Consider the following 13635-nt stretch of genomic DNA (forward strand, 5'->3'; position numbering starts at 1 on the left):
GTCTAAAGTCCACTACAATTTGCCTTCTCATGCACTTCCATTGGTTCCTTTCCAGATCGTCCATCTCCACCCAGAAATCTTGCTGTTACTGATATTAAAGCTGAATCTTGCTACTTGACATGGGATGCCCCTCTAGACAATGGTGGCAGTGAAATCACTCATTATGTCATTGATAAACGTGATGCAAGCAGGAAGAAAAGTGAATGGGAGGAAGTCACCAACACTGCTGTAGATAGGAGATATGGGGTACATTTTTATCTTTATTAAATATTTTAAGTTAATATTCTGTAATTTATTATATTGATAGTAATGGTTTCTCATGAACATGATTCCAACACATTCATTACCTCATACATAGTTAACTCTTAATATTTTCTTATACATGTTAAGAGTATATGAGTCTGGGGACCAGAACAGTGGCACAGAGGTAGAGCTTTTGCCTTGCACACGGCAACCAGGATGGATCTGGGTTCAATCCCCCATCCCATATGGTTCCCTGAGCCAGGAGCGATTTCTGAGCACATAGCTGAGAGTAACCTGAGTGTCACTGGGTATGGCCCAAAAACCAAAAAAAAAGAGTATATGAGTGTAAATTAATATTATTATAGTACAATATTGGAATGTAGTGACTTCATTCAGAAACAAGTAAAAAGGGTTTTTATCCATATACATAAGGATACTTAGTAAATACTATTTGATATGAAATTAAATTATGTCTTACTTGAGAGACTCATTTAGGTTTAACATAGTTACACATTATATTTTTGAAAAAATACTTTTCATATTTGTGTAATATATTTTGATATTATATATCTGATATATCAAATAATATATAATATTATATAATATATATGACATATATTATATATCTGAGTTTGTAGTTTTATCCATTTTTGTAGTCCACTCTACCAAAATTAAATTATAAAATATACTGTATGTATATTCATATATATATGAATATTAACACTATTCATCTTATTTCTAGATCTGGAAACTTATCCCCAATGGTCAGTATGAATTCCGAGTTAGAGCAGTGAATAAATATGGAACCAGTGATGAATGTAAATCAGATAAAGTTGTCATTCAAGATCCTTATCGCCTTCCTGGACCTCCAGGAAAACCAAAAGTTTTGGAACGCACCAAAGGATCAATGCTAGTGAGCTGGACTCCTCCTTTGGATAATGGCGGCTCTCCAATTACTGGCTATTGGCTGGAGAAAAGAGAAGAGGGAGGCTCCTACTGGTCACGTGTTAGTCGAGCACCAATAACAAAAGTGGGATTGAAGGGTGTGGAATTTAATGTTCCCCGACTGATTGAAGGTGTTAAGTACCAGTTCAGAGCAATGGCAATAAATGCTGCCGGAATTGGCCCTCCCAGTGAGCCATCAGATCCAGCTGTTGCAGGAGATCCCATATGTAAGTGTGCTCCCGTTTCATGTAATATCTATGATACAAATGGCAGGAACTAAACTAAAATTAAAAGTAAAAGAAATTTAAATTGCTCTAATTAAAGGAGTGTCATAAATATCAAAGTCATGTGATTATTTCAATCATTGTACCTGCTCCTACAGTGCATTAAAATTAGTTTGTTCTCAAAAGCTTACTAACTAATGATGAGCACTTTTTTTTAATTTTATGGGAAATTAAACTATATTTAGGATCTCTTTAAAGGGATCTGGAAAATAGTATTCCACCAGTGATGAGTAAATAGAATACAAAACTTACTTGAGATAGTGAGTAGCCCCTAGTTAGATTTTGATTTTCTTTCTTTGTTACATTAATATTAAAGAAAAATAAACTATTTCTTGTACTATTACTTTGGCATTTCACTTTTAATGTTTTTAACAGATAAAGTGTGGAAAGACATTCTAATAGTAATTAACTTAGCATTTCATCAATTTCAAAATATATTAATTTTTATTATTAGATCCACCTGGTCCACCTTCTTGCCCAGAGGTCAAAGATAGAACAAAGTCAAGCATCTCACTTGCTTGGAAACCTCCTGCCAAAGATGGTGGCAGTCCAATCAAAGGCTACATTGTTGAAATGCAAGAAGAAGGTACTACTGACTGGAAAAGAGTAAATGAACCAGACAAACTTCTAACTACCTGTGAATGTGTGGTTCCCAATTTGAAAGAACTCCGGAAATACAAATTCAGAGTAAAAGCTGTCAACGAAGCTGGTGAATCTGAACCAAGTGGTACCACTGGAGAGATCCCTGCCACTGATATTCAAGGTCCCAATCATTATTTCATTTGTAGATTCATTTTAATATAATTATGAAATAAATTAACTAGCTACATTTATGCTAGTTGCTTTTTTGAAAATAAAAGTTCAATCTTGATGTATTATTTATGACATTACAGAGGTACCAGAAGTTTTCATTGACATTGGAGCACAAGACTGTCTGGTTTGTCAAGCTGGTTCCCAGATAAGGATACCTGCTGTCATCAAGGGGCGCCCAACACCCAAATCATCTTGGGAATTTGATGGAAAGGCAACAAAGGCAATGAAGGTAAGAAAATTCAAATTCTCTACATCTACCATAGGATCACTTTACACTGTAACTGTGACTCTCGTTTTTTATGCTACAATTGACTATCACTATCTTCTTTTCTAATAGGATGGAGTTCATGATATACCTGAAGATGCACAGGTAAGAAAAACTTTTAATAATTTAGTATTTTGTTGACTTTACTATTGCTTTTCTTTAATTCACTATATGATTACTTTTGTTTTTAAAGCTGGAGACTGCTGAGAATTCATCAGTAATCATTATTCCAGAGTGCAAACGATCTCATTCAGGCAAATACAGCATCACAGCCAAGAATAAAGCAGGACAAAAAACTGCAAATTGCAGAGTTAAAGTCATGGGTAAGAAAGGCATTTACAGTTACAACAAATTAAGAACAAATGATTTGATGCAAAAAAACTACATTGTCTGTATTTGCATCCAACAGATGTACCAGGGCCTCCTAAAGATCTGAAAGTTAGTGACATCACAAGGGGTAGTTGCAGACTTTCATGGAAAATGCCAGATGATGATGGAGGAGACAGAATCAAAGGCTATGTTATTGAGAAGAAGACTATTGATGGGAAAGCCTGGACTAAAGTCAATCCAAACTGTGGAAGCACTTCATTTGTTGTTCCCGATCTCATCTCTCAGCAGCAGTATTTCTTCCGAGTGCGTGCAGAAAATCGTTTTGGTGTTGGTGCACCTGTGGAAACTATTCAGAGGACCACTGCTAGAGATCCAATCTGTAAGTTTTAAAATCTAAGCTTTAAAATAACGTCTCAAATTTTATATATATTGTCATGCCCAATATTTACTAAATCTCTTCACTATTTTCAAAGATCCTCCTGATCCTCCTATTAAACTCAAGATTGGCCTTATAACCAAGAACACGGTACATTTATCCTGGAAACCCCCAAAGAATGACGGAGGTTCCCCTGTCACCCACTATATTGTTGAATGTCTTGCATGGGATCCAACTGGGACAAAGAAAGAAGCGTGGAGACAGTGCAATCGGCGTGATGTGGAAGAGCTAGAGTTTACTGTTGAAGACCTCGTAGAAGGTGGCGAATACGAATTCAGAGTCAAAGCTGTCAATGCTGCAGGAGTCAGTAAACCTTCATCCACGGTTGGCCCTGTCATTATCAAGGACCAGACATGTGAGTGCTAACTTATTAACAGAAGTGGTCCTCATTGTGATGGCCTCTCTAGTTATTTAATCACAGACCAAAACATAGCTTATTTCTGAATCAGAAAGCTACCTTGGGGTGCATATGCTTTTCTTAGTCACTTTACTTATGAGTTTTTCTCAATCACTCATGCCCTCCATTTCCAAAGAGTGACCTTGTTTTCTTATATGCTTCCTTCCTGATTAAAAGGTGGTAATATTGAGGATTATTTTACTATAATTTTGTCCATGGTAGACTATTTTACTTAAGAAAAGTTAAAACGGGGCCAGTGAGGTGGCACTAGAGGTAAGGTGTCTGCCTTGCAAGCGCTAGCCAAGGAAGGACCGCGGTTCGATTCCCCAGCATCCCATGTGGTCCTCCCCAAGCCAGGGGCAATTTCTGAGCGCTTAGCCAGGAGTAACCCCTGAGCATCAAACGGGTGTGCCCCCCCCAAAAAAAAAGTTAAAACAGGGGCCGAAGTGATAGTGCGGTGGTAGAGCATTTGACTTATAAGCAGCTGACCCAGGACAGACCTGGGTTCTATCCCTGGCATACAATATGGTCCCCCAAGCCAGGAGCAATTTCTGAGTGCATAGCTAGGAGTAACCCTTGAGCATCACTGATGTGTGGCCCAAAAACCCAAAAAAATAGAGAGGGAAAAGTTAAAATAGACATTTTGTATGTTCTTAAAAACTGGGCAGAAAGAACCAGTGATTTAATTAGCAACCGCAACTCTTTTATCTCCATGATCATTTTTTTCTCTTTTAATCTTTATATTTTATACATAAATGAACACAGCTCTGTGTAGCAGTCATTTTTCATTCATTATTATTCCTATCATTGCTGCTGCTATGTGTTTATTTAGTTTGCTTTTCAAAATTAGGACAGTAGTCACTACTCTTTGACTATTCATTTTATCTTTATGTGACATGCCAAGTGGTGATTGGGGATACTCTGGGCTCAGTGCTCATGTGTCATTTCCAGCTGTACAGAGGAATTTCATGTAGTGCTAGGATGTGCTTATCCTGGTGAGCTACTTTCTGACTCAGCAAAGGTAGCAGATTTTCTTTAGTGTTTCTATACCCACTAAACCCAGGACCCCACACATGCAAGATAAGTACTTTACCTCCGAGCTACTTCGCTGGCCCCTTTGCATAGTCATATTAAATTTATGAAAATTAGAAAATTGTTTTGCTGCTTATAGCAGTTAAATTTATTAAAGGAGAATTTTATCTCAAAATTATATTAGTGGGTCTCCTGCAACTGCAGAAGTTTTAAGTTAGGGTACTTCAAGGTTCATTTATTTATACCCTTTTTTCAAATATCTAAATTTATAATGCTGCCAAATAAGAAAGAGGCAAATTCTGAGACAAAAAATAAAATAAATATCAAATAAAATAAACATCAAATAAAAAATTATAATAAAATATGATTCGTTCCCCACTGACTTAAGATGTGGAAGATAGACGATATTTTTTATATTGGGATAGGTTACAATGTCTACATAGAGTATACCCAAATAGCTGTCTAGTCACTGAGAAGTCTACTTTTTGTTCTTAAATGCTTTGTGTTTCTAAGTCTCCTAATGATCATTTTATTTTTATAATCAAGGTCCACCATCAATTGATCTAAAAGAATTCATGGAGGTTGAAGAAGGAAGTGATGTCAACATTGTAGCCAAAATTAAAGGTGTGCCATTTCCAACACTCACCTGGTTTAAAGCTCCTCCAAAGAAACCTGATAACAAAGAACCTATTGTCTATGATACCCATGTCAACAAACTGGTGGAAGATAACAATTGCACCTTAGTGATTCCACAGTCTCGCAGGAGCGATACTGGTTTATACACCATCACAGCTGTGAATCAATTTGGCACAGCCTCAAAGGAAATGAGACTGAATGTCCTTGGTAAAGATTGTATTTTATTAAAATGCATTATTTTCTGTTCATACATATAATATTTGGCTTTACAATCATTTGACTAATAACATATTCCCTTTTAAAAATGTTTTAGGTCGTCCTGGCCCTCCAGTGGGGCCAATAAAGTTTGAATCTGTTTCAGCTGATCAAATGACATTATCATGGCTTCCACCTAAAGATGATGGTGGATCTAAGATTACAAACTATGTGATTGAGAAAAGAGAAGCTAATAGGAAGACTTGGGTGCGTGTCTCCAGTGAACCCAAAGAATGCACGTATACTGTTCCCAAATTGCTAGAAGGTCATGAATATGTATTCCGAATCATGGCTCAGAATAAATATGGCATTGGCGAACCTCTTGACAGTGAACCAGAAACAGCAAGAAACCTTTTCTGTAAGTAGGACCTATTTCAAAAATAAAGCCATTCTTATTTGTGATTTTTATCATTTCTTTTAATTCAATGGATTTTTTTTTTCACAGCTGTTCCTGGAGCACCAGATAAACCAACAGTAAGCAGTGTTACTCGTAACTCCATGACTGTCAACTGGGAAGAGCCAGAATACGATGGAGGCTCTCCAGTGACTGGATACTGGCTAGAAATGAAGGACACCACATCGAAGAGATGGAAGAGAGTAAATAGAGATCCTATCAGAGCTATGACTTTGGGTGTTTCTTATAAAGTGACGGGTCTTATTGAAGGTTCTGATTATCAGTTCCGGGTATATGCAATCAATGCTGCTGGTGTGGGTCCAGCAAGTCTGCCATCAGACCCAGTGACAGCTAGAGATCCTGTTGGTAAGCCTTGAACCATATTCTTTTTTATTTATCTTTTCAAAAGTACTCCCAAATTTTATGGTTACTAATGTGTACTGGTTCTTTGCAGCTCCTCCTGGTCCTCCATTCCCTAAAGTCACAGATTGGACTAAATCATCTGCAGATTTGGAGTGGTCTCCCCCTGTAAAAGATGGTGGGTCCAAAGTAACAGGATACATTGTTGAATTTAAAGAAGAAGGAAAAGAAAAATGGGAAAAGGTATCTAACAGTTGGAAGTATAACATTGTATTCTTAGTAAAGTAAAATTGTGATAGTTATCCTCAATAAGACCTTTAATAAAACCTTTGTCTATTTTATTAAGAAATCATGAAAAATAACCATTGTAATTGATAGCTCAAATATCTATTATGAAAAAAATTGAATAATAGTTGTCTCACATTATTTTAATTTACCGTGTGGTTATAATAGCTAAAAAGGTAGAATAAATTAGCTACTGCTTTTAACAGTCATTTGATAGTAATTTTAAGATATAATTCTTGGCGAAATATTTGATTGTATTTACCAACAATATCTAATTCTCAGACTCTAAGCTGGTAACAGTATTTTCTAAAGAGAATTAAATATTCTCTTGATTATAGTTTGTTAAGACATTTTTAAAAAGCTATGAACAACTATTCTAATTACATTTTGCTTACAATTTCTCCTAGGCTAAAGACAAAGAGGTGAGAGGAACCAAACATATTGTGACAGGATTAAAAGAAGGAGCATTCTACAGATTTAGAGTTAGAGCAGTCAACATTGCTGGCATTGGAGAACCTGGAGAAGTCACAGATGCTGTTGAAATGAAGGACAGAATTGGTAATTATATTAATACTCTTGTTTTTTTTTCAGTACATTTTTATTGAAAACTGAAATCACATGTGAATTTTCATTTGTTTTCCAGTTGTACCAGACCTTCAGCTAGATGCCAGTGTTAGAGACAGAATTGTGGTTCATGCTGGAGGGGTGATCCGGATCATTGCCTATGTGTCTGGAAAGCCTCCTCCAACTGTAACCTGGAGCATGAATGAAAGAGCACTACCTCAAGAAGCCAATATTGAAACCACAGCCATCAGTTCATCCATGGTCATCAAGAACTGTCAGAGGAGCCATCAAGGTGTCTATTCTCTTCTTGCCAAAAATGAAGGGGGAGAGAGAAAGAAGACAATTATTGTTGATGTTCTAGGTAAATATATTCAATTTAACTATGCAACTTTTGAAATTACATTTTGATGGCATGTAGATAAAAAACAAAGCCACATTATAATTAAAAAACTGTTACAAACATTTTAGAAAAAAATTCCCTCAATGCCATATTACCATTTGGGGAGGTTTGGCCAAACCCAGTGGAGCTCAAGAGTTACTCCTGACTCTGCAGTCAGGAATCACTTATGGCAGAACTCAGGTAATATGATGCTTGGGTCAAAACTGGTTCTGCTACATACACATTACTATCTCTCCAGATCCATATTACTATTTTTAATACTTATCTCTCACTTTTTATCCTCTTCATATTTTATATTATATGATAATTATATTTTATGTAATTATATAAGCTTCTATAGTTATATTTTCTATAATTTGTATAAAGTTTTGTATGCAACTTTTTATATAATATACCACCACAAGTACATACTATGTTATTTTTTAGTTTTCATAAAAGCAACGTCAGTGCAAATATACATGTTGAGAAATTTTCTAACATTAACCAGCTTCACACCTTAGACTGGATACTTATTACTAATTACAACAAGATAGTAATTTCTGGGGCCGGTGAGGTGGCGCTAGAGGCAAGGTGTCTGCCTTGCAAGAGCTAGCTACGGAAGGACCGTGGTTTGATCCCCCAGTGTCCCATATGGTCCCCCCAAGCCAGGGGCGATTTCTGAGTGCTTAGCCAGGAGTAATCCCTGAGTATCAAATGGGTGTGGCCAAAAAAAAAACAGAAAAAAAAAGATAGTAATTTCTTTGAAGAGTTTTATTGTTTTAATTAATGAGAAGCCTCTTATTTGGGTATCAACGATGCATTTCTTTTCACTGAATACGGAGTTGAACTATAGTATGTTTCAACATGTCTCTGGCCCAGCCAATTTCCAAATAATTTCAGTTTTAAATGTGAAAAAATACCCATCTCTACTGAAAATAATTAACCTTATAAAAAATCTTTTCTATATTTTATTATTTAATTAATTAAAATGGCAGAGAAAGAACTTATTGAACAACAGTCTTACAAGTGTTTAGGCTTATTTTAGACTCATATATACATTTTGATCAATGGCACTAACTATAATTGACAAATAAAAACTTCCACTTATATTCCAGTTTTCTTAAAGCATGTATATTTTCTGCAGTGCTCAGTGATTCACTGGTGACCCAGAAAGACTGCTCATACATGTGCGTGCGTGCACACACACACACACACACACACACACACACACACGCACACACTGACCTTCTTTGTTACCCTCTTCTCTCCATGAAATCTTCTCCTATAAGCTTCCTCTTCTCAGACTTACAAATTACAAAATAATTTTAAATGTTGCAGTGTCTTCTATTTCTACTAAAATAAAGATAGCCAGAAATAGCTATTACCCTTCTTCAATGTAAGAAAGTTTAGTATAGGGGCCGGGTGTTGGCACTAGAGGTAAGGTGCCTGCCTTGCCTGTGCTAACCTTGGATGGATCGCGATTCGATCCCCTGGTGTCCCATATGGTCCCCCAAGCCAGGAGCGACTTCTGAGCGCATAGCCAGAAGTAACCCCTGAGCGTCAATGGGTGTGGCCCAAAAAAAAAGAAAGAAAAAGAAAGTTTAGTATAGATTCTAGTATATATGTAGTATCGAGTATAGATTCTAGTATATATTCTATTATATATATATATTTTTAAGACATAATATATATAATTATATGTTACGTATAATATATGATATGTAGTATATGTACTATAGGTAGCATATATAGTATATATAAATAGTGTATATAATTTAGAATATAATATATATTTAGTCTATATAGTTTAGTATAGATTCAAACAGGTAGAAATCAAAAGAACTCATTTAGTAAATACAAGTGCTTTATTTTAATGTTTGACCACACCTAAAATGTTGGGCACCAGGTAGTGCCAGGGACCAAACTCGTTCTGAATACAAAGAATGTGCTCCAGTTCATTGACTAGAAAGCTATGACTTTGGGATTCGTCTCCTTAAAAAAAATAAAATAAAATAAAAGAATAACTAATATTGATACCTGTGTTTTATCAAAGACATACACAAACATTTTTTTCTATTATCAGATGTGCCAGGACCTGTTGGAACACCATTCCTATCTGATAACCTAACAAACGACTCCTGCAAACTGACATGGTTTTCCCCAGAAGATGACGGAGGTTCTCCAATCACCAATTATGTTATTGAAAAGCGGGAAGCTGACCGCAGAGCATGGACCCCGGTGACATATACAGTTACCCGACAGAATGCTACTGTCCAGGGTCTAATTCAAGGAAAAGCTTACTTTTTCCGAATCGCGGCTGAAAATAGTATTGGCAGGGGGCCATATGTTGAGACACCAAATGAACTTGTCATTAGAGATCCTATAAGTAAGTACAACATTAAGTTTCTTCATTAATCATTTTTGACTCCTTTAACAAAAGACTCTGAGGACAAAAATATATATGCAAATACCAATTATTATATTTCTTTGATATTCATTAGGCAAATGATTTTGCAATTGCTGATGTTAGTAATTTTTAAATTGATTATGAAAGAAATTGTGAAAATCACATATATATTTAATGTCCCTCCATGTTTGCTACACAGATTTTTTTTTCTTTAATAGAATTAGGCTATTTGCCTAACTCTAAAACTCCAAACTTTTGAGAGCTCTTTTAAATTATTTTATGTCACTGATCCTCTATTTCCTTACCTGTCATGGAAAATTTGATTATGTTAGGTCGTTTTTTAGTTCTAGTATTTCTGTAATGAGATCTTTATTGTTGTTTGCCAGAGCAAATATTTTAAAATTCACATGTAGAATTATTTACATTTTATAACACTTTTGTCACTAAATCCATGTTTTCACTTGCAGCTGTACCAGAACGTCCTGAAGATCTAGAAGTCAAGGAAGTTACTAAAAATTCTGTTTCTTTGACTTGGAATCCTCCTAAGTATGATGGCGGGTCAGAAATCATTAACTATGTCTTAGAGAGCCGTCTCATTGGCACTGAGAAGTTCCACAAAGTTACACAGGACAACTTGATGAGCAGAAAATACACAGTTAAAGGCTTAAAAGAAGGTGACACCTATGAGTACCGTGTCAGTGCTGTCAATATTGTTGGACAAGGCAAGCCATCATTTTGCACCAAGCCAATCACGTGCAAGGATGAGTTGGGTATGTGTCTAATTAAGTTTAATTTTTCAAAAACATATTTATATAGATTATTTTCGACATCAGTAACACTAACTTACCTTCATAATTCTAAATTTTAGCTCCCCCAACACTCGACCTTGACTTCAGAGATAAGCTCACAGTTAGAGTTGGTGAAGCTTTTGCCCTCACTGGGCGTTATTCAGGCAAACCAAAACCTAAGATTACTTGGTTGAAAGATGAAGCAGATGTGCTGGAAGATGATCGCACTCATATAAAGATCACTCCTACAACACTTTCTCTGGAGAAGATCAAAGCCAAACGTTCAGATTCTGGCAAATATTGTGTGGTTGTAGAGAACAGCACAGGTTCTCGAAAAGGTCTCTGTGAAGTTAATGTTGTTGGTAAGTATTATTTAGCAAAAATAGTCAAGGTACTATCTTTTCCAAATATACGCAGAAATAATATTTTGTGCTGTGATTCTCTTTTCTTCTTTCTTCTTCAGACCGCCCCGGACCTCCAGTAGGACCTGTTACTTTTGATGAGGTGACCAAAGATCACATGGTTATCTCTTGGAAGCCACCTTTAGATGATGGAGGCAGTGAAATCACCAATTATATTATTGAGAAGCAGGAGGTGGGCAAAGACATTTGGATGCCTGTCACATCTGCAAGTAATAAAACAACATGCAAAGTTTCCAAACTGCTTGAAGGAAAAGATTATATTTTCAGGATATGTGCAGAAAATCTCTATGGAGTAAGTGATCCTCTGATATCTGATTCAATGAAAGCCAAAGATCGTTTCAGTGAGTATTATATTTCTTTCTAGTAATTGAATGTCTAATGTTGCTAATAGTAAGAACTGTATTTTAAACACATGTTGTTAATGTTCATAATAGGAGTTCCTGATGCACCTGAGCAGCCAATTGTTACAGAAGTTACCAAAGACTCTGCATTAGTGACCTGGAAGAAACCAAATGATGGAGGAAAGCCCATCACAAACTACATCCTGGAAAAGAGGGAAACTATGTCTAAACGATGGGCTAGAGTTACCAAAGAACCTATTCATCCATACACTAAATACAGAGTTCCTGATCTTCTAGAAGGATGTCAATATGAGTTCCGGGTTTCTGCAGAAAATGAAATTGGTATTGGAGATCCAAGCCCTCCATCCAAACCAATCTTTGCTAAAGATCCAATTGGTATAGTATTAAAGCATTGACTTAGTCTACCTATTCTCTAACTTTGTATTATATTATCATGATCTTATAATGCCATTTTGTATTCTCTTTTATTATTTAGCTAAACCAAGTCCACCTATTAATCCTGAAGCAGTAGACACAACATGCAACTCTGTTGATTTAACTTGGCAGCCACCACGTCATGATGGTGGGAGCAAGATTCTAGGTTATATTGTTGAATACCAGAAAGTTGAAGATGAAGAGTGGAGAAGAGCCAATCATACTCCTGAGTCATGTCCTGAAACTAAATATAAAGTTACTGGTCTCCGAGATGGTCAAATTTATAAGTTCCGAGTAATGGCAGTCAATGAAGCTGGTGAATCAAATCCAGCTCAGGTTCCTGACCCAGTACAAGTAAAAGATAGACTGGGTGAGTAAAATGTTCTCAAGGGAGCTGTATTTTCAAGAAACATAGTGTCTCATTTTATATGTGTGTGTGAAACAATAAAATGCTTTAATAAATAAAACCTAAAAATACTATTTTTTTAAATTCCAGAGCCCCCTGATTTAATTCTTGATGCCAACATGGCAAGAGAGCAACAAATAAAGGTTGGTGATACTCTAAGACTTAGTGCTATAATTAAAGGAGTACCATTCCCAAAAGTGACTTGGAAAAAGGAAGACAGAGAGGCTCCAACCAAAGCAAGAATTGATGTTACTCCAGTCGGTAGTAAGCTCGAAATTCGCAATGCTGCTCATGAAGATGGTGGCATTTATTCATTAACAGTGGAGAATCCAGCTGGTTCAAAAACTGTCTCAGTGAAAGTACTTGTATTAGGTAAGAATATTAAGATTCTACAAAATATTTGAAGTTACTCAGTAGCACATTGAAAATTACATTTAATACTACTCAGCTATTTTCTGGATTGGATGAGTTATGAATATTATTTAATATTTTAGATAAACCTGGGCCTCCTCGAGATCTGGAAGTCAGTGAAATTAGGAAGGATTCTTGTTACCTTACTTGGAAGGAACCACTGGATGATGGTGGTTCTGTAATTACAAATTACGTGGTTGAAAGGAGAGAGGTTGCCACTGGCCAGTGGTCACCTCTTTCAACTACATCAAAGAAAAAGAGTCACTGGGCAAAACACCTTAATGAAGGCAATCAGTATCTTTTCCGAGTAGCTGCCGAGAACCAGTATGGACGTGGTCCTTTTGTTGAAACACCGAAGCCCATCAAGGCTCTGGATCCTCTACGTGAGTTGTTTTCTGTGGATGAAAAAGTAAAAATAAAAACTCTAGTTTAACTGTCTTTGAAAATGCTACTTATTCCTTATAATTTCTTCTTTTCTTTAAAAGAGCCCCCAGGTCCACCCAAGGATCTGCACCATGTAGATGTTGACAAGACTGAAGTGTCCCTTGTTTGGAATAAGCCTGATCGTGATGGTGGCTCTCCAATCACTGGATATTTAGTGGAATATCAAGAGGAAGGCACCCAAGACTGGGTTAAGTTCAAGACTGTACCAAACTTGGAGTGTGTTGTTACTGGACTCCAACAAGGAAAGACATATATATTCCGAGTAAGAGCTGAAAACATTGTAGGCCTTGGTCTCCCTGACACAACTATCCCAATAGAATGTCAAGAAAAATTAGGTAATCTTTTGAAATTATATATGTGCTT

General features: G+C 36.2%; 1 protein-coding gene across 1 annotated transcript in view; it reads left to right on the plus strand.

Annotated features, from left to right (window-relative positions):
- Positions 1–13635, plus strand: part of TTN (titin) — a 299294-nt gene that overhangs the window by 216995 nt on the left and 68664 nt on the right. Inside the window, 23 exon segments of the mRNA XM_049772873.1 lie at positions 56–246; positions 986–1415; positions 1927–2235; positions 2366–2514; positions 2623–2655; positions 2744–2873; positions 2960–3259; positions 3354–3671; positions 5292–5588; positions 5695–5994; positions 6082–6396; positions 6485–6633; positions 7083–7233; positions 7319–7600; positions 9702–10004; positions 10493–10795; positions 10894–11175; positions 11277–11576; positions 11670–11972; positions 12073–12381; positions 12508–12789; positions 12912–13211; positions 13314–13607. Of these exon segments, the coding sequence (XP_049628830.1) occupies positions 56–246; positions 986–1415; positions 1927–2235; positions 2366–2514; positions 2623–2655; positions 2744–2873; positions 2960–3259; positions 3354–3671; positions 5292–5588; positions 5695–5994; positions 6082–6396; positions 6485–6633; positions 7083–7233; positions 7319–7600; positions 9702–10004; positions 10493–10795; positions 10894–11175; positions 11277–11576; positions 11670–11972; positions 12073–12381; positions 12508–12789; positions 12912–13211; positions 13314–13607 (6030 nt within the window).

Source organism: Suncus etruscus, chromosome 5, assembly GCF_024139225.1.
Source record: "Suncus etruscus isolate mSunEtr1 chromosome 5, mSunEtr1.pri.cur, whole genome shotgun sequence".
NCBI lineage: Eukaryota > Metazoa > Chordata > Mammalia > Eulipotyphla > Soricidae > Suncus > Suncus etruscus.